General features: G+C 37.4%; 1 protein-coding gene across 4 annotated transcripts in view; it reads left to right on the top strand.

Moving 5' to 3' along the window:
* Positions 1-27,635, top strand: part of ADGRB3 (adhesion G protein-coupled receptor B3) — a 728,500-nt gene that overhangs the window by 674,824 nt on the left and 26,041 nt on the right. For all 4 annotated transcript variants that reach the window (XM_011282405.4, XM_011282404.4, XM_006931831.5 and 1 more), the window contains 3 exons: positions 10,280-10,375; positions 11,797-11,836; positions 16,699-17,342. In XM_011282405.4, coding sequence (XP_011280707.1) covers positions 10,280-10,375; positions 11,797-11,836; positions 16,699-17,342 — 780 coding nt within the window. The remainder of the gene's footprint in view (positions 1-10,279; positions 10,376-11,796; positions 11,837-16,698; positions 17,343-27,635) is intronic.

Below are 27,635 nucleotides of genomic sequence, written 5' to 3' on the forward strand. Positions count from 1 at the left end.
TTTCCCTGGCAGAGAGGCAGGATGGTTAGATGATTAATTTTGTTGTTAACAAATATGATCTTTTATATTAATATCTTCAGATTAAAATCATTTCCCCTAAAGACAGTCATTTGAAAGTTAAAACTAAAGGGAAGCTCTAAGGCAAAGTTCAAGCAGGCTCCTTGGACTCTGAAAGTGACAGTTAAAACAGATGGGACCGTGCAAGAGAAGACGCTGCCCGGGTGCCAAGAATCAGGGAGAGTAGATTCAGGAGAGGTCATAGGCGGAGACGAGTCTGTTAGAGACACTGGTGGATAAGATGCGGTGGGGTGGCATATTGTTAAGAGGGATAGTTCATAAACATAATACAGTGATATTTCCTACACCCACTCCCAAACCCATGTTTCTTTCTATACAGCATATCCCCATTCCTTCATACTTTACTAATTTCATTTTAGATAGAAAATGTTGAAGATTAATGGGCAGCTCTTGTGTCTCTATACTAAATTAAGTTAAGGTTGCTAAAGATGAATGATTTTGAGATGGATATTTATTCTCAGAAAATACCAAAAATGTGCCCAGTCAAGCAGGGATAGGCAGTAATTGTCCTGAGGAACTCTAGATCTATAATCACAGCCTTTCTCCAGGTCATGGTTGAGGTTTATTGTCAGCAGTGAAGAAAACCAGTCCTGCTTCATGAGTTGAGATGCCAACCTGCACCAAATCCACTGAGAGCAGTGATAGATGTCAGACGTGATTCGTTTAGGGAGAAAATATTGTTTTCCAACCAGTGCAAAAATTATGCTGAGTGCTTGAAAGCACTGACACAGTATTTATAAGGTTTATGAGTCATTTTAGTGTTTACTCTGGGGATGGTGGCGACTAAAACACAATGACACAGTGCCATGCGAGTAATTTTGAGGAAATGGTCCACACTGTCATTTTGCATTATCCAGCTTGTTTGAGAACTTTATTATGATGTACACATTGCAAAAATACTCATGTGCATATGAATACATGCCACATGGTTTTTACAGTGATGTGTAAGGTAACCAAAGGTTTTTACCTGATTAACCAGATGTGGGGGGAGAACAGTGTTTCTGAGCTACTTCGGTAAAGTACAGATGTCAGCAATAAACCCATACATGTGTATTCTAAGAACATTATAGGGTGAAGAGTGACTTCACATTGTAAAGGGGGCAGTATATCATCATTTAAAAAATCTGATTTAGCAGGGTGCCGGGGTGGCTCAGTCAGTTAAGCATCCAACTTTGGCTCAGCTCATGATCTCACCATTCATGAGTTCAAGCCACACAATGGGCTCTGTGCTTACAGCTCAGAGCCTGGAGCCTGCTTCAGATTCTGGGTATCCCTCTCTCTCTCTGCCCCTTTTCCATTCACTCTCTCTCTCTCCTTCAAAAATAAAAATTAAAAAAATAAATAAAATCTGATTTAGCTTACAGTTACCAAGCCTTATAATTCCTTCATCACTAATGTCTACCTGGAATATCAAGATTAAAAATCTTTCAAGTATTCAATTCTTTATAGACCAAAATTAAGTAAAAGTTAAAAAGAAATTGTATAATTTAGGGCTATGCTATTCTTGAACTATAGCTATCTTGTGGGTCTTCTGTGTTAATATTATCTATAATATGTTTATGTAACAAAATTTGTTCTAAGTGAGTGGATGCATGATACCTTTTTGATTGACAATTAAGACTGAACATTTGTGGGCTTTAAGCAAGATACATAATATATCCACACACAGTTTTCAGAAGATGTTAACACTTGAGGTGTTGAAGAGGAGAAAAGTGTCCCATCTCTAAGTAAGCCTCTCTTTTTCTTCAGAAATAAGCTTTTCAGATAGCCCTAGGCTATGATAAAAATATTCAGGTTTTAAAGTGACATATCTTGATGGCTTATTATCAGATTCTTGCTCCTTACATGAAGAAAAATATTTTATTTGGCACAAAAATTTATTTCCATCAGAACTTTTTTCATACTTGCTAATTGAACTAATAACTGTCAAAAAGATTATTTATGGGGAATTAAATCAAATCATATAAGTGCTTCTGTTAAAATAGAGGTCTGTAAATATATGTTTTCTGTTTTAGCGGGGAGTAAAAATATGAATATTGGCCCCATTATTATTGCATTTTCAATAATTCAGATTGAATAATTTTATAGCTGATAAATTAATAGCAGAGTCTCAGAACTCTTCATTCTAACACTGAAACGAACAATGACATATCCATTATTTTTTTCATTGACCCTTAAGAATACCCTGTAACAGTGCTATAAGAACACAGAGCAGATTTCCGTTATAGGGAAAGTCTTTTTCAGAATTTCTCAAAGGAAATTTTTACGGAAAAACCAAAAGAACCTTGTTTAAATGGGCTTTGCAAATCCCAAAGACCACATCATTGGAGGCCTCATGGGGTTCAGAGAAACTCTTTTTGACCTTCTAACTTCATATTGCCTAACACCAGCAACAGGTGTGTGTCGTACCACCTGTGAATGCACCACACTAACATTGGCCACAGTCTTAAGAGAATAGGAGCATCTTCCCATATCCTCATGTCTCCTGTGAACAGAAGTGCCATAAAAATACAGTGGAGCAAATGGACTAGCTACCTACCTGTAAAATACCGGGTAATGACTCCTATCAACAACTTGATTATCCCATAGGAGATTTTAGAAATATGATTTTACCTCTACTGCTTTTTTCCACTTCAAACTATTTTTCACGATAATCCAAGACAATTTGTATGGATTTTATTTATTAAAAATGTATAAGCAATATAAGAAATATTTCCTTCGATTTAGAGGGAGACTGGATACAGGTATACTTATTTTTATTTCTATGTATTTTTGACACGCAGTAACATAATTTGGTCATTTGTAGTCTTTATTGATTCTTCCAATATGAATTCAAAAGTCTTTTCCCATATTTACTTTTGCAATCTTCCTGTGAAGGAGGCGGGTGTACGCAGGGGAGGAATATAGCCTTGCAGTTTAAGAAGGAGAAAAGAAACGAAACCATATAACTGGCATTTTAAATGTGATGTATATGGGGCTTGATTTATTCTAAATGTGCCTTTGCTTTTAGTGGATCCAATTTTAAAACCAAATCATTTCAAGTCAGAAGGGAAGGGAGAAATGCTCACTTTGGTGCTGTCAATTATATTCCACATTTAAAAAAAAAAAAGCAAATTGATTATTTGCATAACAATTTGTTGTGACCTTCAGAGTTGACATCTTAATATGTAAATTTTGTAAAATTTGTATTCCTGAAAATACAGTTTCTTTTTCTGGAGCAACTTTCTCTATTGAATTGCTTTAGTAGATGCCTCTGACAAATGAGAAAACAAAAAGGGGGAATAAGAAGAAAAAACATTAAACCAAATGATTTATCACACATTACTTTCAGCAACAAAAACTAGGTCTTGGAAGCTAATATGTACAATACCTCATAAGACAGAATCTAATAGAATAAATATAGTTGCTTCCTTCATTTATTCGTCATTTCATGATTGGAATTCATTTGCATTAAGCACATAACGACATCTACTATTTACTATTCTCCACATTGCTATGGAAATTCAAACCACACAAGTTATGAAACCTTTGAAATAGTTACTGTTGCTAGGAAACCACTTTCTTAGTGCCTGCACATTCTTCTCATCTCTCCTGTCTCTGGCTGTGCCTGGCTCTAAGACAATCTTACAGCTTAATGTCAGAGGGGGAAAATAACAAGATTGTGATACAAAATAAGCTACAATAAAACCCTTTCACTAAATGGAAGGAAAAAGGCAAGTACTTAAATAGATAATTTTGTTGTATCAGTATGTGAGGGTCCTGTGGCTGCTCTGTAGTGGAAGGAGAAGGGCCAGGCTCCTCTTTTCTCTTCCTCCAGCACTGGCAGGAGGTCTAGGCTGCACCAGATGAGGTCCCAGAATCTTCATCCAACCCACAAAGTGATTTTGTAATAAAATGCTTAAAATAAACATGAACAGCTTTTTCTTTCTTTTTTTCCCTCATTCTCTCTTTCTCTCATTCCCCTCTACCTTTTTTTTCTTCCATTTCCAGTTGGTCTATTTCCATAAAGGATACAGATAAACAAAATGATTTACAATCACATGGCAGTGAATATATGAAACAGACAAGCATCCTTACCTATCTCATCTAAAACCAATATTCTCCCAAACCATTAAAAAAATAAATGAAGCCAATAGTGGTGAAATAACTAGATAGCAATTTGAAAAGCAGTCGTATTGCATATAATATAGTTCAGATGGAGAGTTGCATGAATCTCCAAGCCTGACCATATACAGGGAAATTACGTGTGACTCCTTATTATAGAAGTATGTATCTGTGCACTCCCTTACTGAAAGACAGCAAGAGTTTCAGTTAGTCTTTGGAGATGAGGGAGTGGGTGATAGGAGACTTCTAAACATAATGGGGTCCTGAGAGGGAAAATGGGGTTAGAGGATTAAGGGAGTGAAAATTTGAAGTAAGGGAAGATGGGGAGAGATTACTAGGCATGTGGTTTCCATGGAATGCACCTATGGTGAATATAGAGTGGTCTTCTCTGGGACCATCTGGGGTACATGGAGGAATAAAGCAAGTGATGTGTTCCTAGACAGTTGAGTGATTTAAAAAAAAATTGGTTGTAACTGTAACACCAAGGGAAAGGCAATACTTACATTTGAGGGCATAGCATTGATTAACTGATATTTTAGAGCTTTCCCATGGGGGTGTTCAGTGGCCATGGTAAGAAGCCACTGTGTGTCATGTCATGAAGAAGCTCAGTAGATTTTATAAAGTTAGTGAGTGGTCCAGGATGGGAGGGTCAGGGTACTACTGATCCTAAGATTTTCAGCTTGCTCAGAAGGACAAAGATTTAACAAGGAAGTACGTTGCTAAGAGCCTTGTCTTTGTCACGCTGAATTGAAAGTTCAGGAAGAAAAACATTTAAAGATTATTTTGTTTTGTTTTCTGGGAATAGGAGATTAGCTCATGGTACTGCAATAAAACTGGATTTTATCAGGGGCACCTGGTGGCTCAGTTGGTTAAGCGCCCGACTTCGGCTCAGGTCATGATTTTGTGGTCCGTGAGTTTGAGCCCCACGTCAGGTTCTGTGCTGACAGCTCAGAGCCTGGAGCCTGCTTCAGATTCTGTATCTCCATCTCTCTGCCCCTCCCCTGCTGGCGCGCTCGCTCTCTCTCTCTCAAAAATAAATGTTAAAAAAAATTAAAAAACAAAACAAAACTGAATTTTATCAGAACAGAGAATAGAAAGCACAAAGACTGCCTTTAAATAGGAACGTGGATGGGACATAAACAAGGAGGATCAGCTCATATTACTGTATACTTATTTCCAGAAATCAGCTCATTCCACTTCTTAGGCAAGGGAATGTATAAATCCTACCTCTCCTTCCAGAGTAGGCTTTCCTGACTTGAGCATACTTGCAATTATATCATGAATATTTGCATCAGTCTGAATCTGCACTTTTGGTTCTCCAAGCCCATGCAGAGACCTAGGAGTTTAACAGGAGCACGAAATCAGATGAGTAAAATGGCATCAGTGAACAAACTGAAACACAGAGTTCATGGCAGAGATTGCCAAACTCAGGCATGTCTGCTAGGCGGTACCCAACCATGTCTTGCTTTACCTAAAATTCTTCTGAGTATCTGGCCAAGTGGATAGGCAAATCCCACTTCCCACTCCTGCCACTTCCCTGGGGAACATAACTCTGCAACATTGTTAAACTGGTGGCAGGAAGTCAAGTATGTCTGGAATAGAGGCTTGAAATAAATGGAAGTGTGGAGGTCGTGAATTAGGATTTTAGGTCCTGCCTCAAAGTGGATGGCAAGAGGCTCAAATGAAGTATCTTCTGTGAAGGTAGGGGTGTTGGATCTGACACACAGCTTCCTCCCCCCTTTTCTCATTCACATGCCAAAGAAATGCTGTTCCGTTTTTCAGATCACATATGTGACTTGCCCTCTAGGGAAGCTTGTGCTGTGCCGAAAACCGATACCAAAAAAGCTAAAAAATCTAGTTTTGAGAGTAAGTGATCTTTAGCTGTTAAAAGATTACAGTAGGAAGTCATCAGGACTGAAATTTAGGACTGAAGTCCCTATTTTCCTTCTATGTATAGCAAACAACAAACCATTTTTTATTCCCTTTGTTCTCAGAGAAGTCAGGTAATACTTTCATAACGTGAAGTCATTCGTGTCGCTTATGGCAGTTGGTTGGCATAATACACATGAAATTGAGAAGAACCTTATTGGTTAATCTAATGATTAAATTACATGGAATTTAATATGATTAAAAAGAGCTGAGTCATTTGTTTAATATGAATCAATAATAAACATCAGATTCAGAAAAAAAAATACAGAGTACATAAAAACTCCCTCCTCCCCTAAGCTACCACACTCAAATATTATTATAAAAATGTAACTCAATTTCTTTTCTTGTCTTAAAATGATCTCCGGAGTGGGAAATGAGGAATAACTGGAGGTAAAACTGACTTCTTAAAAGGTAGAGATTTGGGGTCTGAGCTGCTTGGTAGCTAAATACAGAGCCCATTTCAAACAGAGCAGCTCTTTCCTGTGCGGCTTCTCTGAATTGCAACGCTGCCAGACACCGCTCGGTGCTCTTCCCCAGCAATCCCTAAATTTGGCACCAGCTTTCACAGTGACACTCTGCCAACTGCCTTCAGAGTGAGGACCAACCGAGAGGCTCTCAGCTTGCTGCTCCTGAGAGGAAGCAGATCGCTCTCCTGTGGGGGACGAGGGAAGTGAGACACACCCCTGCACACTTCTTTGAATTCATGTCTCACCCAGGAATGCGTCCACAATAAATGGGCGTATAGCTTTGCAGGAGTTTTTAGAGCAGCCCCCAGCTGGAACCAGCCGGGACAACTCTGGTGGTGCCTCTGGTAGATACTTTCAGAAGACAGCCTCCATAGCATATTCTTTTTACCTCATCTTGTTTTTGAAGATGTTTCTTGGTATGCTTTTTTCATTCCACAACATGACATCAGATTTCCTTAAAGTGCCCTGTATATTCCAAGGCTATTTACATACTTGTTCTTTGCTACTCCCCCGATACTTTTTAACCCTCTGGCTGTCACTTATGGCGAAAGACCCATTGCAGAGTATTATAAGGAGAGGACATTTTGGAGACTAGATTTTAATTGTGCCAGAATAAGGCAAGTGTTTAATTACTCATGGCAAGTTTACTTAAAAATTATATTTACTTGTCTTATGTAAGTTTAAAAAACGATAACATTGCAAGATGTGAGAGTTACATAAAAATTTTTAATTAAGTTGTTACCTAAAATAAGTGGCTTGTTCCCAACGAAAAGTGATAAGTTAGGTGAAAGAGCTTAAATAATAAATCTATGAATCTTCTAACAATTTTTTTTCTTCAGTCTTAATCACAAGCCAAGAAACACCAATGTCCAGCACTGTAAATATGACAGTTGGCACAGAAGAGTTCAATATCAGGTTGGAATAGGCTGATAGAGATTCTGTCTTTGTTTTTTGTGCTTCCTTCTTATCTAGAATTAATACTATTTCTTGTGGTCTTGCTTTTTAAACAATTCCAGTTGTTCCCCAACAGTTCAATTCACATTGATTCACCAAAGATAAAAGTCATTTTGTTTACTTGATGGAAAATTCAATTAATTATCAAAACGTTTCCAAATAGCTGCAGATGCATTTCCCAGCTACTGTCTTGCCTAAAACACCCTTTTCTGTGACATGGAATATGCATTATGAAATCTAGCCTAATCATTCTTTCCTGACAGTGTTGGACAAATATTTAAGGCTAATTCATCTAGATCGCCTGAATGCACTTTTAAAATTTTGTAAAAATCGAACAGAGCATTTGGAATCGAGGTGAATTTCTCCTGCAGAGCTTTCTGAATTAGAAGTAACTGAAGCCCTAAAAGTGTCAGAGAGTCTAGCACTTAAATTACGGCATTTATATGATCACTAAAATGACTTTGAATTTACTGGAGAATTTTTATGTTTTTCTGTTTTATATTTCTTCTGAATAGCATTGACTGATTCACAAAGCTGACATCATTCTCCAGAGTAGACATGCCCTTAATCCATTGTCATATTTGGGAACTGGGGAATTTAAAGTATTGATTTTGTATGTGTATGTTATGAAAAAGAGTAAGATTTCTTCTGTATCTCCTTCACACGATCAGATAGTGGATTTTGAAGAGAAACTTACAGAAGTTGCTTTTCCATATTTCATTGTCAGACAAAAATATCCTTGGCAGCTACACTCTGAAGGTCTGAAAATAGAGAGTGGTTAGTGGGTACCAGTTCAATTACTGTTGGTATTACCAAGTGCCACTCTCATATGTTATATATGCCAGTATTTAGAAATAGATTTGAAAAAAAAAATCTTCATGTGACAAGCTCCTGGAAGGCAATATTTTGAACATATTACTTATCTACCTTTATAAATTGTGTTTCTTTAACAGTTGCCTCTGGCACAAACAGAAAATTAGCGTGTACCTATTTTTCTGACAAATATACTTTCTTAGTGTTTTCTCCCAATGCAGATTTCTGTGTAGCAAACAGTGATCGTCTGGCAAACACTAGACACATTACCAATTTTTTTGTTATTAGTGTGTCACTCTAGGACCTACAGATATTACTTCTTAATCTAAAAAGGAGGAGCCTGAAAGCATTTGCATCCAAAGAATCTAACTTTGTCCATGTCCTGTCTCTGTCAAGGGAGAAGCTGTCCGACTTAGTTCTCAATATTTATCCAATTCTTCAGGAAAAGATGATGAGAGTAGATTTCACTGAGCCTATGCTTATACCAATGTGTTTTAAAGACCAAAGAAGAAATTATCTTGCTCAATTATATCAGGGAACTTCTCATCCTTTTTTTCCAGTAAATCTCAGATTAAAAGATATCAGAATCATAGGATAGAAAAGAGGTCGAAGAGCACTGAGTTCATCCTCCACTCCCTAAATTCATGGCAAGAGTGATCACATCACCAGGATTAGAACCTAAGGTGTCTACCTAAGGTAGACAAGGTCTCATCATATATACCGGTTGGCCAGGAGTCTGCAGTGGTGACTAAACTTATGTCACTTTCCAAATCTTTCAGTAATGACAATCTTTTCAGTTGCTGAAAACAACTTAATAGGCTCAGTTTTCTTCTGGCCAACATGTATACTATGCACATCTCACAGTAAAACAGTGACAGGATATTTTATGCCAGTGCTTCTCAAAAGTAAAGATTATTATGTGTTCACTTTCGTCGTCTGTGTGATGGCGCTACTCACACAGGGGATATGTGACATCATCTCTGCTTTGTTTTTTAATCCAACGAAACAGATTAGAATAAACTAGAGGGAGAATATCAATACTGTGAAGCCAAAACAACAAAATATGAACAAAATGACCTTGCCATTGACTTGGATAAGAAGCAACTGCGATAATGTCTATCAATAGCTTGTTAGGAGCCTAATGAGCCACAGAAGTGGAAAAAAGACCTGTTGATGCAAAGGCATCATATGATCAGAATAACTCTCAATTGATTTGTGTGTTTCTTATTCATCCATTCACGTTTACTCGTTTAATAAAGGATTTAATGTTCACATTTCCTTGTGATATGTGTTTCTTGATTCAGAATCCAATTGTGAATGGGTGTTAAGGAAGTTTGGCTTTGCTAAGTGATCTTCTTCTTCTTCTTCTTCTTCTTCTTCTTCTTCTTCTTCTTAAACAACCAGAGACAAGGTGTTTTTGTTATCTTTCTGTTTCATTGTGTTTTCTTTTTACACCAGGGCACATAGTACTTGAAGGGAGATGAGAAATCATTTCTCAGTAGGATCCCTTACATGAGACATAATGGGAAAATCCCAAATCAATTCCAGTTGAAGATCATTGAGTAATCTCATTTTCACAATGTTTAAAGCTATTATGAAGATTATGCCACACCAAATAGTAAATCCCCCTTGAAAGACACACACATTGTTTGTAACAGTGAAAATAAAATCTGCCCGCTGGCAAGAATTGCTGTTCAGCCAGACACAGCCATTGTGATAACTGAGGACTTCCCAGCGCTTCCCTCTATAGATTATGGCAAGTGATCAATTTCCTTAGCATAAAGTCCAGGTATACCAGTATACATCTTAAGAAGTAAACAAAATGGGTATTAGATCATAAAACAATGATAACTTCTAAGTTGATTGCCAATATAGACAGTATCTTGTCATTGCCAAGAGAGAAGGAAATTGATGTTTCTCCCTCACCCCCACAGGTTCAGGATGCATTTAGATGCCGATTGAGAAACTGTCAGGATCCAATCAATGCTGATTCTTCAAGTTCTTTTCCTAATGGGCATGCTCAAATAATGGTGAGCTTTTATTTTTCTTCTGATGGTTGATTAAGTCATGATTTGTGAAGGGCATAAACAAATTTTGAGTGACTTTGGCTTTAGTTCATTAACAGACTGAGAGACACCAGATAACCATTCTCTCTGGATTGCTTAGGAGGAGAGGATCTGTTATTGGCCCCTTGGTGCCTTGAGTATAGGGTCTCCATGCAACATCAGAGTACTCTCATCCATGCACAAAATTAGGGATAACAGTTTGTCCACAGGAATATGTTTGTTTACAGATCAGAATACTGTGGACCTTCACTTCTGGTCTTAAAGCACTGGTTCTCGACCTTGTTTGTGTATTAGAATCCACACTTCAGATCAATGAAATCAGAATCTCTGGAGTGGGACCTACATATCAGTGGTTCCAATATGCAGCCTAAGATTAGAACCACTGCCCTAAAATAGAAGAGGGTAGCCACAATTCCACTAAAAGGGCTGTCATTATACATGGGCTCCAACTATTGAGATTAAGGGGTACTTTAGGCATCGGCACTTTGGTATCTTTTAGAAATAAGATTTAAACTATGATTTGTTAAAATCAGGGCTTAGAGATTTCTTTTACAATATATTTAATTTATTATGAATGTTTTGGGATTAGGCAACATAAAATAGTGTAAGCTATATACTAGTAGCTAAGACTTGAGAAGGAATAATCAATTCTGTGTTAAAAACAAATATTGAAATTTCTAATTTAAAATATTAAAAAAATTCTAAATAATATCATCCAGTATATGACCAGAAGAGCTTGATTAAGATGAGCTAATTTAATTTTACCATTTAAAAAAAGTACATGATTTATTTAAAATAAAAGTTTTAGGAAAATACGGAGATGAAACTGAACCCTAGCAGGTTGTAGACCAGCTTAGTATTGTTTAATCTTCCATTTTAGTTCCTAAACCTAAAAGTCTTTTGTCGATTTGAATGAAAATGGATCATGAGAAGAGCCTGGTTTGACTACTAGGGTTTGACAAAGCTGTACTATAAGATACTATATTATAAACAATATATTCAAAGTGAATACTTTGAGAATACAAAAAGACATGTATTTAAGTATGTTTGTAATAGTGCGATTCTTTTTTTATTGTGGTTTAAGGAATTGCCTTGAAATTCTATCCTTTTGTATATGGTGTCAGTCTCCTGACTGAAGATGACAGTGGGTATTGTATTGCTTTATTAAACTTGTATGCCATTTTCCCACTGCTTTTATTCAGCATTCGGTCTCTAGGGAGTAGTCTTGAACACAATTTGATTATTCCTTGAGAATTTTTTTTTGCACAAAATAATAATCTAGTGCTGCCTAGTCGGATATCTGTAAACTTCAGTTAATCTAGTTAGTAAGTCGCTTGAGGTCTTCATCAAATGATGATTCTATACCTTATTATTTCTTGTTACAGACAGACTTTGAAAAGGATGTAGACATTGCTTGTCGATCAGGTAAGAATATTTGGATTTTGAAAATATCATTAGGGATGTTAAATCATTTTTATGATGTTTATTTTAAAGAAAATGCTGCAGTTTACATACCACATATTACTGCGGATGAATAGAGAATCTTCCAAAGGGAAAAATTTCAGTAGCAGAATGTGGTGGAGAGGGAGGGGTGGGGGGTGAAGGGCGAATGAGGATTGAGAAACTAAGAGTTAGGAAGCACAGCAACAGGAGAAAAGCATTGACTTAGAGACCTAACACTTCCATTCCACTGCTTACTGGTTGTCAGGTGTAAGACCAGGTTAGCCTCTTTGTGCCTCAGTTCTATCATCTGTGAAATATGGGTTGTTGCAAGGATCAAATACATTGTGTGTGTTTGAGTGGATCATACTGCTGCTATTGTTATATTCTTAGCAAGGCCCAGAAGAAACCATGCAGCAGTCTCTGCCTTAGAGCGCTAGGGTCCGTCCCATGGACATGGTCTCTGATGGCTATCCTCAGCCTGTGGCTAAACCCTCACCAGGAGTAGATGATTCAAGAGTTTCAAAGGAAACTACTTGTTTAATTTTTTGGATAATTCCAGTTGTTGCAAAAGTTTCTTTATATTGGGATATATAACATACCTTATTTTACCTTGTATTCATTGACTTTAGTGCTGCTCTCTAGAATAAGACTGGATATCTACTTCATCTAAATATCTGGATGTTTAAAAGCAAATACTGTTTAGTCCAATCCAAGTCCTTTGTCTCCAGACTAAACAAACCATGTTTCCTCATTCATTCCTCATAGCATTCCTCACCGGCAAGCATGGTCCCCCACATAGCCTCCAATTTGTCAATAATTTTTAAATTATGGTGCCCAAATGTACACACTTGTTCAACATTTCTCATAGTTGGCTCTTTGCTTATATTAATGTTATCTACATTTGCATATTATTTCATAGCAACTGGCATATTACTACTGTCAACTTGTCATGTAAACCTCAAAGACTTTTTATAGTAGTTGTCACAACTATACCAGTATAGGATTATATAAAGGCTCTGGGGTTTTTTTCCCTTGAAGAAAAATCTGGCCTTGCATTTATCTCTGTTTGCTAGTTTCAGGTTAGCGTTCTATCCATTTGAAATTTTTTGGCCATTGAAAGTTTGATAAGAATATTTTCTGAACGTTTATTCAAACTGTCAATTAAAAAGTTGGATGGGAGAAGAGTGTAGATCCCTGCTGTGTTCAGTAGGGCACCTCCCACCTACCCCACACTGACTCCCTTTAAGTATATTTTTCAGACTCAACTGATAAACATTAAATATCTATGCAGGCTCAGAGATTACAGAGTTGTTATAATCACAAGAATATGAGAGACTAAGTTCATACTCTCGTTTATTTTTTTAAATGCTTATTTAGCTATTTATGAGAGGCAGGGGATGGGCAGAGAGAGAAGGAGAGAGAATCCCAAGCAGGCTCTGCACTCTCAGCACAGAGCTAGACGTGGGGCTCAAACTCATGAACCATGAGACCATGACCTAAGCCAAAATCAAGAATCAGATGCCTAACCAGCTGAGCCACCCAGGTGCCCCCATATTCTCAGTTCTGAATTTACTGAAAATACTCAATGTAGAATATGGTACTAGCAGAGCAGAATAACTGTCATAACTTGGGAGCACATAGTGGGCCTGGGGATAGGATATTAGGAATCATTCTTTCTTGTTTAATATCTAACAAAATATTGCTAAGAAACAATCTTACTGGTGTTTGGATTTCTAAGTCTACCATTTCTGTTTTTGGAAAATTCATAAAACATTCTCCTTTGCTCCATCCGCCTCCATAATTTCTCAAAGATCACTAGCCATAGTGCCAGGGTCCACATCTGTGTTCCAAGATGGCACATGATCTGTCAGGGGTCCAGAAGCCCGAGTTTATTTAAAATAATTAAGTATTCATTGGATTCCTACTTTCCTACCTTTAGTTTAGTTTTCTTTCAGTCTCTTTTGGTGTACTCTTCACAGTTCTCTTTGACAGAGAATCAAAATAGGAACAATTAGTTTTGCCCAGACCAGCAGTGTTAGCATCATCTGGGAACTTGTTAGAATTGCAGACTTTAGGCCCTACCCCAGACCTACTGGGTGCTGGGGTACAGTAATCAGTGTTCTCACAAGCCATCCAGGTATTCTGATGTATGCTGAAGTTGCAAAACCACCGTGTTAGACCATCCTCTCCAAGCTGTGATCTCATTCATCAGTATTCATCCTGCTCTTTTGTTAAATTACCCCTTAGCCCCAGACTTCATTGCATTCTGGGATTTAGTATTCCTACCATTATTTTATTGGAAAATATTTTTGTAACGTTTTCATTTTTTATCTGGGCCCTTTTTAACTGAGCTCATCGGGAACTTTCCTCTGAGTTTTTCTAGAGGTTTGTGTTCATGTACAAATAGATTTAATGTTAAAGTTTCAATTCATGGACTCTGAGTAATCTTTCTCTAAGTTATGTTGAAATCACTTTCCCAAAAGATAGAATATATATCTGATAATGCAAAATATTTAGGTGCTTTTTGTTTTGTTGTGCCGTGTTTGGGTTTTGCCTTTCACAACTTAGTTAATTTCTCGTCAAAGTCCTATCCCTTCAACATCATGTCTGTATGTGTAGGTGGTATGCATTTGTTTATGTTTCTCCAAAATTTGGATATCTATTTTAAGTAAGTCTAAGAGGAAGACCTGTCTTTCATATCGAGTAGACACTATTTCATAAGAAGAATTATCTTTCCCCAAATATTTAAGATATATAATTTTTCAGTAAAGATAGCTGTGTCATTTGATAAAAATGTGGTGAGTAGAACTACAAATGGTATTAACTGATACAAAACTAAATGTAGCTTGTACAAATACAGATCATAAAATCAGTATTCAGTACCAAAGTTTCACTTATAGTTTACAATATATTCATAAAAGTATAAAATTATCTGTATGTCCTTAATGTCAAAAGACATGTGCCTGTAACTGCCTTTAAATTGTATTTCTATAAATTTTGGATTAATTTTTACATATAGTTAAGATTAAAAATTTAGATATTTTTGTAAAAGTATTTTATTTAGAATGTCATTAACTCTATTAATTTAACATACTTTGCCCATTAATGTTTTTATGCAAATTGTTCCTAGCAACCACAGTTTATCACTGATCTATTAAGAGGTTTAGAAATAACTTTTTAAAACTAAATGATTCTACCTTTTTATATAATAAATACAAAAAGTTACAACCAAATTGTGGATTAATAAAAAATATATAGGGGCGCCTGGGTGGCTCAATCAGTTGAGCATCTGACTTCAGCTCAGGTCATGATCTCCCTGTTCGTGAGTTCGAGCCCCGCATCGGGCTCAGTGCTGACAGCATAGAGCCTGGAGCCTGCTTCGAATTCTGTGTCTCCCTCTCTCTCTGCTCCTCCCCCGCTCATGCTCTGTTTCTCTCTCTCTCTCTCTCTCTCTCTCCTTCAAAAAAAAAACATTAAAAAAATATATAGATGTAAGTTTAACTTGATTTTTAGTGTCTGAAACAGAGACCTAATACAATAATTATATACAGTATCTCAAAAGATAAAAGAGATTACATGAATGATGCTTTTTTTCTTGAATGATGCATATTTTGCAGTAATTTTGAAGGCTTCTTTATAGTGGGGAAAGACATTCATGATCTGTTTTCAACCTCTGCTTTAATGCATAATTATGATGCTATTTGAAAATTGGATAACAATGGGTAAAATTCAGTATATCTGAAACTTTTCATGAGGAAACAATAAAACAAATATTTTATAGTTATCTGTGCCTAATGACATTTTCATTGACAATTGCTCTGCTTTGTACATAGAACAGCATTTGTGTTCTGTGTGCTTTCAATGCCAAAATTACCAAGAAAATTTTTTTAGAATTTCATTCTTTCCTACCTCAAAACTGACAGTCGTTTACAACTAAGCGTGCTTCAAGTCATTCTGCTGCTATTACTCATAATATATGACTTTCTTCTTATATAGAAACAAAAGAAAAAAACTAAAATATATTTCAATCAGAAATTCTGAAACTTTTGTTGGTTTATTTTGGCTTGGTTTGGTTTCATTTTTCCCCTCTCTTAGTACAAGTTAGCATGCATTTTTAATTTTTCTAAGTCATTATTTTTCAAGCTTAAAATTGAATAGAGTTGTCAGAGACTCATACAGTTTTTCCTGCTTAAAGTCAGTGGCAATTTTAATACCCCCTCAAGGGCATTCGAGCATATGGATTGATCTTGTAAAGGAATTCTTTTTTTCCCACATGGAACTGAAGATGATAAATACTTTTGAACTCTGTATCTACCTTGACCATATGGACTTCATAGATAAATGCTCATTAATTTTCAACATGCATAATTTTAGAGGAATTTTTGATGCAGTAGGATGAAATTCTCATTGATTACCTCTCTCAAGAAGTATTTTAATGAATAGAACTTGCAGAATTCTTTAGGGGAAAAGCCTTGAGAAAAAGTCAAATTCATGTGAACATATCCATAATTTCATAAAACTCTTTGCAGTAGATTGATGGAGAAACTTCCATGGTAATCTGCCTTTTCCCTGAAAAGCTATGCAGAGTTGTGTAAGAATAGGGTACTGAGATTTTTGAAAGTCCGTTAATCAACTTTCCGATATGTTTTAGTTATGGACTACCTATCAGAATCAATGAAGAGTGATTGAGTAATCTGGACCATCTACAAACAATAGATACACAGTTTTTTAAATATTGTTTTTTTGTTTACTAAGGAAATTATTTAGTAGAGAGATAGCAAAATACAGCAGTGAAAAAATAAAAACACATTGTCTTTTCTGAATTTTTATATCCTAACTTATAGTTCTTCACAAGGATATTGGTCCTTGCCGAGCAGCAACAATAACAGGAACACTCTCTAGGATTTCTCTAAATGATGATGAAGAAGAAAAGGGAACAAACCCTGAAGGGCTAAGCTATTCAACACTGCCTGGAAACGTCATTTCCAAAGTCATTATCCAGCAACCCACGGGTATGCACATGCCCATGAGTATGAATGAGCTGGGCAATCAGTGTTTGAAAAAAGAGAACAGTGAATTGCGAAGAACTGTGTACTTATGTACGGATGACAATTTGAGAGGAGCTGATATGGATATAGTCCATCCTCAAGAAAGAATGATGGAAAGTGACTATATTGTGATGCCCAGAAGTTCTGTAAATACCCAGCCATCAATGAAAGAGGAAAGCAAAATGAATATTGGTATGGAAACCTTGCCACATGAAAGGTTATTGCACTACAAAGTGAATCCTGAATTCAACATGAATCCCCCTGTAATGGACCAGTTCAATATGAACTTAGATCAACACCTTGCACCCCAGGAACATATGCAGAATTTGCCCTTTGAGCCTCGCACAGCTGTGAAGAATTTCATGGCCTCTGAGTTGGATGATAATGCAGGACTATCAAGAAGTGAAACTGGGTCAACGATATCAATGAGTTCATTAGAGGTAAGCAACAGAATAAACCTTTCCTTGATATTTTAAACAGTTGATATTTGATAAATTGATTCATGTGACACTGGATTGAGTCACATGAAAAGAGTCATATTACCTCTTACAGTTATGTATCACACAAATATTTTAGGCATGTTGGGATTAAGATTCTAGACATTTTTTTTCCAGTAGTACATCAGAATGCCCTTTCTCAAGATCACGTTTTAAAAAAGAGTCCACGAGGCGCCTGGGTGGTGCAGTCGGTTAAGCGTCCGACTTCAGCCAGGTCACGATCTCGCGGTCTGTGAGTTCGAGCCCCGCGTCGGGCTCTGGGCTGATGGCTCAGAGCCTGGAGCCTGTTTCTGATTCTGTGTCTCCCTCTCTCTCTGCCCCTCCCCCGTTCATGCTCTGTCTCTCTCTGTCCTAAAAAATAAATGTTGAGAAAAAATTTAAAAAAAAAAAAAGAAAAGAAAAAAGGAGTCCTCTAGGGGCACCTGGGTGGTTCAGTTGCTTAAGTGTCTGACTTCACCTCAGGTCATGATCTCACGGTTTGTGAGTTCGAGCCCCGTGTTGCGCTCTGGGCCGACAGCTCAGAGCCTGGAGCCTGCTTCAGATTCTGTGTCTCCTTCTTTCTTTGCCCCTCCCCAACTTGTGCTCTGTCTCTCTATGTCTCTCAAAAAATAAATAAATGTAAGAAAAATTTTTTAAAAGGAGTCCTCTATAATTAAAAGGATAACTATCAGTCATAATTCTTTCAGAATGGGAACCAAGTAGAGCACTCAATAGAAAAAATAGAAGATCCTCCTGATGTTTGTCAGGTACTGGAGATCCTTCTGGTGGTTGAAGTAGTTCCTGGATGGCATTACAAACTCAAACCAAAATCTGGGTTTTCTGTATAAGAGCATCCATTAGAAATACCAAAATTGGAATGTTTCTGTGGGGTCTTCCATTACACTAATTATAAACTCTATTATTATGTTAGGTCAAAATCTTTCAGAGTAAATGTTGTGATCTTAGCTCCTGCATAATGATGACCACTAAAACTTTTCATCTTAAATTGTGAACTCTCAGGAGGGATGTACATTGATCAGGTTAAGAGTCAGGACTCTCAGGTCCAACCACATGGCTTTTATAAAAAAAGCATATTCCCCTCAGCTTCTTTTTTGCTCATAAAGTGAAGTACAGAGTAGTCAACTGTTAGCAGTATCATTCATAATTTATTTCAGTTAATCAAATAAGATCTAAGGAATGTGTCTTGCTTTTTTATGACATGCATCATATCACTGTTTTATAAGTGACTTTTATATCTTGCGTCTTGAAATTTTGCTGTAAACTACATGTATTCTATTACATATGTTCAGTATACAATGCTGATCTATTACATGTGTTCAGCATATAATGCAATACATGCATTCTTTTGTATGTCTTACCAATTGTTTTAATATTCTAGATCATTTCATAAGACGCTAGTTAGAGAAAGATACTAGAACTGGTTGCTTCCCCTTTCCATCAGATATATGATGAGCACTGTATGTTCTAGTGTTCAAAAGTGCCCAGAGACAATTATACATCCCTACTCCTCACAAAGCCATTCCTTCTACTACATCAACATGAAGAGAGATCCTGTAAGGCTAGAGTAACTTGGTGAGTGGTATGATTTTGAGATTTTTTTTCCCCAACTGGACCAAGGAACTTCTAGACTAAAATGGGAAAGTGAATGGGATCAGAATAAATCCCTAGATTCTAGATCAACCTTAAATACAATGGGGTTTCTGAGAAGAACCATCCCTTAGAACCAAAAGAATAGGGGCAGTGAGGCCAAATTAACTCTAGAGTGGCAAGAGCTCCCACTAGACAAAAGCGTTCCATCTTTCTCAATGAACAGAATAGCTACTATTTCTCTGTGTCTAACTGGTATCCCAGAGACTAGCATTACTACAGTAATGACTACATAAGCACAAGCTACATAATGTTTATATAAAATCACAAAAGTTTCAAAACGATTTTCTGTGAGTGTGCATATAATAATAGAACATCCTAAGTAATCATAATTCTGATGTACTACTTGAAAATCATAATGATCGTATGGAGTCTTCTATATGGAATGGCTCTTTAAATTGTGCTACAGGGGTTAGAATGGAATTATATTAAAATATTTTGCTTATTATAAAAATGCTTTACATCTAAAGCCTAAAAACCCTTCCAGGTTTGAGATTGTACAGGTTGTGTGTGCTTGAACAATAGACTGAATTTCCAAGTGCTGCTTTGTTCGGTTTGTAATTTTTCCAAATCTCCATATCCTTATTACTAACTATAAGCATCATATATAACTGCGATTCAGCCAAAAGATCTACATTTAAATGACTTAGAGATCACAAGGCTTACATCTTGAAAAGGAAGAAAATTCAGGATTCAGAATGAAAATTCAGGTCCTCATTCTCATTCTTTAAGAGAATTTAATAGTAATTGCTTATGGGTGACCATTTTAGGAGACAGCTGAAAGAGAATATATAGATGTGGGAATGAATAATAAAAATTAGCATTTATATAGCATCTTTCATTAGTAGATCCTCAAATCACCTTAAAAACATGAATTAATTAATCTTCACAACACCTCTGTGCAATGGATAAGTTGTTATAATCCTTGAAGTAAAGTCATTTATTCAAGGTTACAGAGCAAGTGCATAGCACATCTAGGAAAAGAATCTTTCTGTCCTGATCAATTTTATGCTGTCTAAAAGAGACAGTAATGTGTCTGGACATTAGCAGGAGAGCAACTTTAAAGTTAATTTTAACCCTTAACAGACACATGGTCTTATGGTGAATAAAGACATGAAATGGATAAAGTATAGGTATACAGAACTAGCAAATTTTGGAGACAGGACTGTGGGCCACGCAGATAAAGTCAGTGGTGCTTTCCTTATTAGCAGAGTGATGCAATGTCAGGTCGAGTTATCAGTTCTGCTGGACTGTATCTGTAGGGACAACTAGTGGGGGAGATGATGTCCTGACATTAGAGAAAAAACCAAAAGGTGACTGGAGTATCTACATAAAGAGGGGGTCAATAGTTCAACTTGAGTCGTCTCCCCCTCTGCGTGAGAAGGAAGATGGCAGCCACAGGAACATCCAGCTTGGGAAGCTGGATCAGCAGAAGATGGCCAGGTGCATCAGGATCCTTCCAAGGATATAATAAAAATGATGTTCATATTAATTCGGGAAGTTTCCTCCAGAGGGGTGGGTATTCACAAATTGCCATGGTGAGAAGTGGGGTGGAGTGGGAAAAAGAGAAGGTAAAAGCTGTCAGTTGTAGCACAGGATGTGATATTCATAAGAAAAAGAGAAGGCAAAGGAAAAACAAGATTTGAAGGAGAGGAAAAGAAAGCCAAGGAGTGAGTGAGTGTGTGTGTGTGTGTGTGTGTGTGTGTGTGTGTGGAAGTGTTTACTCAAATAAGCAGGAGGCAACAAAGAAAGAGGGAGGCTCCCCAACTCTGAAGGCAGTGCTAGCAGAAAAGGTTCCAGCCTCCAGGGGACTTTGTTTAGCTAACCCCCAATTATTTATTGAGTATAAAAAAATTTGATAAATGCATGAACTTTCCTTTTCTACTGCCTAGTATTACCTTCTTTTTCTTTCAATGTGTGGTCTTCCATCTTCTAAACTATATAAGCAATTCTGAACATTTTAGTTTCTAAAAGATTTAGTTTCCACAATGATAGGGTAATTACAATTTTCTTACAGTAGAAATCCTCACAATGGCTCCAGACCTCCATGTCCTCAAAGTGCTTTAAGGTTAAGAAGAATAAAATTGTCATTAGCACTTAAGTCATTCACCTTCAATAACTGAGAAAACAATGTGTTGATATTTGGTGTGTACATAAAGCAAATAACCACTAGGTGCTATGGAGCAGGTGGGGGGAAAATGGAGGTATCCTAGTTCTCAAGCCATTTTGAGGACTATGAAACATAGTTTAAATTTTGGATTGAGATTCTATTTTTTTTTTTTTGAAAAAAATCTAGAGATACCATTGTAAGAATACAAGTCAGTATTTGCTTTGAATCTTTGGAACAGGGGTATTTATTCCACAGCCTATAGCTGTTAGATTTAAATAGGAAACATTTCCTCACTCAAAAAATTTCCCAGTTTCTAAGCATGTCCTGGGCTTATTTGGCACATGGTCCCCTGCATCACTAAGAGTTGATGCTGATTCCTGTGCCTCTGGCTGACAGAGAAGATTGGCCACTAAGAAGCACTGGGGAGAGATTGGAGGTGGGCAGAAGAGAGAAATCCAGTATATTTCTCCCTCACTTTTTCTGCTTTAAGCAGCACCTTGTGTCTATTTAGCTGCTGTTCCCTAAGGCTTCCAGCTTCTTCCAGGTGCCTCAGCCCCTGGGTTTAGGTCACAAGGTCATCTCCCTTTGTCCAGCCTTAGGGGATAGTCTCTTCTGCTAATCTCTGGGTTACTTCATGATCGTGTATGTGGCTTCTCAGCTCCACCATTACTTGAATTCTTATGGAACAATTTGCTCAGATGTAAATACATTAAGTGGTCCCTCTCATTCTCCTGAAAGACTTTGCCTTGGTTTTTCTTATTCATGAAGAAACTTTTAGTGACTAATCAGAGTTAGGTAGTAGATTATGAAATGGTTTTATCAAAAGTAGAAAGTTTGCTACTCGAACTTTTCTGACCACGTTGGTGTGAACTTAACTATATATCTGAAAATCCCTCTCAATTTATAAATGGGTACGAAGGGACACTATTCTAGGCTAAATTTTTATACTCCGGTTTTCCTCTGGACATGAATTGTAGAGCTTTCACTATAATGGTTTTTAAAGGTAAAACATTTTAGCTATAATGTCACATTACAGCTGCCTCCCTTAGAGCTACTGTGTGGATCAAATTAGATAATGGATGTGAAAAACCTTTGAAAACTGTAAGCACTTTAGATATAAGGTTGTGTTATTATTATATCATTACCATTATATCTTGAATTTCTGTGAAGAAGCTTGAATGCTGTGCTAAATCGATATTTAGGATTTTAGACAAAATATTATGGCCTTACTTGGGAGCTGGGAGACTGTCACTAGCAGAAAACGTTATAGAACTGACCATTGTGCAAAAGCTGCGTTTTCTTTTTTACATTTTTTTCTCACATAGCTGTGGTGGAAGGGCGCCTCGCCCTTCTTTAGTGTTTTGTTTTTGCTCCTCTATTAGGGAATTTTGTTTATGCACACATAAAAACAAAACTGGCTGAAATATGTCATTTTTCAATATTTATTATCCTCAAGGTTTTTTTTCACAGATGTTTTCAATGGATTTGGTATCGAAGCTTTCTCCTTGAATGTGTCCATTGCTCGCTCTGCAATAAAAGTTTTAATGGCCCTCGTATTGCCATTTATTAGTCAGTGCAATTTATCCCTTGCAGTGAATTTTCTAGTGTCTTGTCCAGTTTAATTTGAAGTGACACAAACAATGAATTATTCCCTTTGAGAAATTATTCATCATTCTAGAGGATTTAGATATGAAGAGATGCCTTTAATGCATATACTTGCTAAGTATTCCTCTGTGTAGCCTCATACTCTTGTGCATTTTCTTACTCTTAAGTCATCCTGAAATTTTTTCCCTTCTATTAGTGATAAGCCTGCATTCCCCTAAATTGTCTTGATCCTTTTGGCTGTCAATTAATCCATTCATAATGGTTTTCTTTGTGTAGTCTGCCTGCTTATCTAAATTCTCCCAAAGAATGAGAAAAACAACAACAAAACAAAAATAAGAAACAAGTCCAATTATTTTGGACTTGTTTAGCTGCCATAGTGTACCTCCTTCAATTATTCATCCATAATTTTGTGAATTATTGTGCCAGGCCCTTTTGTAGATGCTGCGGACATAAAAGTGATCAAGGCAGATGTGGTAAATTTCCCTGTGGTAAATATACCCTATGGAATAGATAGATAACTAACTGTTAATAAATGGATACTCTAAAAGAGTGTGCTGGGCTGGGGAAGAACCATGGAATGTGAGGGAGAGACTTCTTTTGATAAAGTGGCCTGAGCTTTCTGAAGGGTTATGTAGGGTGAAGCTAAGAAGGAGCGTGGCCTATGTGGATCTGGAGGGTGAGGAGATGTTTCAGGCAAAACAAGCTGCAGTGCCGGGGTCCTGAGATAGGAAAGAGCTTGGGATACTTTCACAGGATTAGGAGACCTGCAGAACAAGGGGTGAGCTCCATAAGATGTCGCTGGCATAGGAAAAAGAAACCAGATTTTTCAGAGCCTTGTATAAGCAACGGAAGCAAGCAAAAACTGTTGAGTGAAAGATTGTCATGATCGTTTCTCCATCCATCCATCCATCCATCCCTTTGATGATTTGGGAAAGAGAATTAGGATCCAGTAATATTAGGAGAGGGAGTAGAGCAGAAAGCCTGAGGACAGTTAGGGAGGTACTGAAGTTACCCAGACAGGAGAGGAGAATGTCTTTGACTATAGAGGTGAAAGTGAAGATGGAGAAGAGTAGGTAGATGGAGAGAATTCAGAGGTTGAATAGATAGCACTTGCTGGTGGATGTGATGTGGTGGATGAGAGATGTGGGGAACAAAGCATGACTCCTAAGTCTCTGACTTGCCCAGCTACATAGCTGACATTTTCTGTGATTGGACAGACATGAAGAGGAAAGGGGTGTTTGGAACTTAAAGGATGGAATTTGCCAGCATGGAATGAATGCTACTATCGAGGAGAGAAGATGAGAAAAGAGAGAACTCAGGAACTCAACACTTAGAAGGCAGGGTGATAAGGAAGAGCCAGCAAAGAACACTTGAGAATGAGCCACAGCAAACAAGGCGAGGGAAGGCAGGGGGTGGGGGTGGGGGGAGGAAAAGCTAAAATGATGTGTTTTAATGAGGAAATGATTAAATTTCAAAAGCTTCTGAGAGTCCAGCAAGATAAGGACAGAAGGTTGACCTTGGAAATTGACCAGATGGAGCTCATCAGAGACCTTGACAAGAAGAATTTTAATGGAGTGTTGAGGACAGAATACAAGTTAGGATGAGTTCTAAGTGGAAAATTAGGAAAAGGAAACCACATAGAAGAACTGAAGAGATTTTTTTTTTATCACCTACTGTGACAAAAAGGATTATTTGTATCAAGTTATTTGAGAAGTTGGGGATCTAGAGACAGAGGGATTTATATCTTCATAAAATATTTTAATACCAACCTGGCTTATTTTATTTTTTTAGCATTTATTTATTTTTGGGAGAGAGAGAGAGAGAGAAAGACAGAATGTGAGCAGGAGAGGGGCAGAGAGAGAGGAAGACACAGAATCTGAAGCAGCCTCCAGGCTCTGAGCTGTCAGCACAGAGCCTGATGCAGGGCTTGAACTCACAAACCATGAGATCATGACTTGAGCCCAAGTCAGATGCTTAAGTGACTGAGCCACTCAGGCGCCCCCTCCCTGGCTTATTTTAAACTTACATGTACCAATTCTGCAGTTGTCAACTTAATCAGAAAAAAATTATCATGACCTGATCACTTTTATTGATTCTCACTTTTTAAAAATATAACCACTATTTGTAACCACTTTCATACCTTACAATAACTTCCCAGCAAGCTCAGAGGGACATTTGAATAAACATGTAAGTCCATCACAGTTTCTACAAACCAGTGCTTTGAAATACTTTCCAATATACTGCCTGTATACCAAGGGTAACAGAATTCAACACTCTGGTTCTTGCATTATACCACGATTTCTCAGTACCAGATACCTCAAAATAAACTGGATTTTGCATTGGGAGACACATCATGGAAGTGGAGGTTGGCTACTGTTTGTGACTGTATCATTGGTCATGAAGTAGCCTGTATTACAATGGTCTTTAAGTTACTGTAATCATCACAAATTATAATGCCATTAGTTCTTTTCTCAAATAAGTATCATATTGATGCTTTTTTCTCTTTTAACATATAATTGACAAAAGTTTCTCTGCTTGACCTTACTTCATGGCTGGAAAGCATCTCTGTCCCACTGCTGTCAGCCTTGGATTGACTGGGTCCTCAAATGTTATTCTTGCTGAATTCTAGTAACAATCAGCAAACTATAACAGGCATCCTGGCTATAAAATATTACCACCCTTACCACTGAACAAGTAGTAAGAGACAGTGGACAAAATGCAGGGTTTGGAGTCAGAAGACCAGCTCATTTGCTTACTACCCAGGTGAAGTGAGCAAGTCATTTTAACTACTCTGGGACTCAGTTTTCCTAATTCATAGAATAGATATAAAAAAAAAAAATACTTTCCTGACCATACCACAGGGCAGTTACCATGTTCAAATGTGAAAGCACTTTATAAACTATAAAAGGTTGGAACACTTGGTCAGTTTGTGGGGATATGAATTAGATGTCACAAATTTTAACTTCCCTTGGGCTCTGAAAATCTACCACATTTTTCCCATTCTCTAATTTTTGAGTCTTCACTGCTCACCCCCCACCCCCACCATCTTTAGGCTCTTTTGATTAAAATCTGTTTGCTTCATTTATTTCTTAGCCTAATCCTTTGAGGCTGCTAGTTCTGTTTAATTTTAATAAAATTAGAAGAGAGAGAAATCTATTCGTAGGAATATATCTTTTCTTTTTTCATATTTCATGTCAACATAGGTGCATAGGTGACATCTGTCGGAAGCAGAATCTATTTCTGGTGGTCTTCTAGGTTCCCATCTTTTGTTCTTGTTCCTAAAATATGTGACATGTGTCCATCAGCATGTCCTGTCCTTAGGCTACACAGCTTTGCATTCAGCAACAACACAACATACTGCTGTTGCAACCTTTGGCAAAGAGACAACGCCAGCAGTAGAAAGGCCTCTTCTTATTCTGCTAGCTAGCTGAACCTTCTCATAAGATCTCACTAGTTAATTTTCAAATGGAACTCAAAGCTCATGACAAATGTTCTAGCTGCTTAAAACTGTTTCCATGCTTGCATGTTGCTGCATGAATGAAAGAATCTTGCTTAACATATACTTACAAAAATGTCCTGCAGAGTCACAGTGCCAAGAAGGCGAAGCATTCAAGAGCAGAATGGAAACACTGACATGTAGAATAGATATTGCAGCAAAGTGCAACGCGCTACGTTGGAGCCTGATTTTTTTTACAACACACATAACAATAGTGGTGGGAGATGGCAAAGGAGGCCTGGGTTAAATGTCTTCCTACACACTTTTCTCCTTGCAGTATGTCACCAGGGCTAGGCCACAGTGACACTAGAGACAAGACCTGAAGTGACATACATCAACGTGCAGCCTTCATTTAATAAAGCAGTGTCTTCAGGGGTACCTAGGTGGCTCAGGTAATGATCTCATGGTTCGTAGGTTGGAGCCCCTCATTGGGCTCTGTGCTGATAGCTCAGAGCCTGGAGCCTGCTTCAGTTCCTGTGCCTCCCTCTCTCTCTGCCCCACCCCCAGTCACACTCTGTCGCTGTCTCTCAAAAGTGAACATTAAAAAAATTTTAGTAAAGCAATCCTGTTCTCAATGCTCTCCTTGATCGTACTTGAAGACTGTATTCCACGATCCAGCTCCACTCTAATCAAATAATTTCAAAGTTTTTCAACTTTTTAACAAAATCTTTCTTTTAGTATATCTTTTTGTCTAGTGAAGCATGCTTTGGGAGGTGGTTATATAGGGAGGTTCTGGTTCTATGTTACATTGTAACTCTAGCTGTAGAAATGTGGGCATATTTGTCAATAAACTACATTAGTGCCTGCCTCTACTATTTAGCAGTTACAAGAATCTCTCAACTATATGGTTAGGGTTCCCTGTTAGGTTATTGAACTTAAGATAGGTATTGGGATAGCAGAAGAGAAAAATATAAAAGACATTTTGCCTAAAGGTTTACATATTCAACTGCTTAAATATTGTTTTTAATATTTATTTTTTTGTCCCCAGTTCATCAAAAAAAAAAAAATTCATAGTACAAACAAAACTCTGGAGTGTATGGGTGGCTTGGTCAGTTAAGCATCTGACTCTTGGTTTCAGTTCACATCATAATCACACGGTTCGTGAGTTTGAGCCCCACACTGGGCTCCGTGCTGGCAGTGTGGAGCCTGCTTGGGATTCTCTTCTCCCTTTCCCTCTGCCCCTCCCCCTCTCCTCTTCTCTCAAAATAAATAAACTTAAAAACCTCATATTGGAAACTTGTTCTCTAAATATTTTGAGGACCCTTTCTATATTTACCAGATATCTCCTTCTATACCAAATCCCTCTTGGCACATGCTAAGCATACCTTCCCTACACTAATATTCATAGAATCACATTAATTTCATTTAAGTAATGTTT

Source organism: Felis catus, chromosome B2 (assembly GCF_018350175.1).
Source record: "Felis catus isolate Fca126 chromosome B2, F.catus_Fca126_mat1.0, whole genome shotgun sequence".
NCBI classification, from domain to species: Eukaryota; Metazoa; Chordata; class Mammalia; order Carnivora; family Felidae; genus Felis; species Felis catus.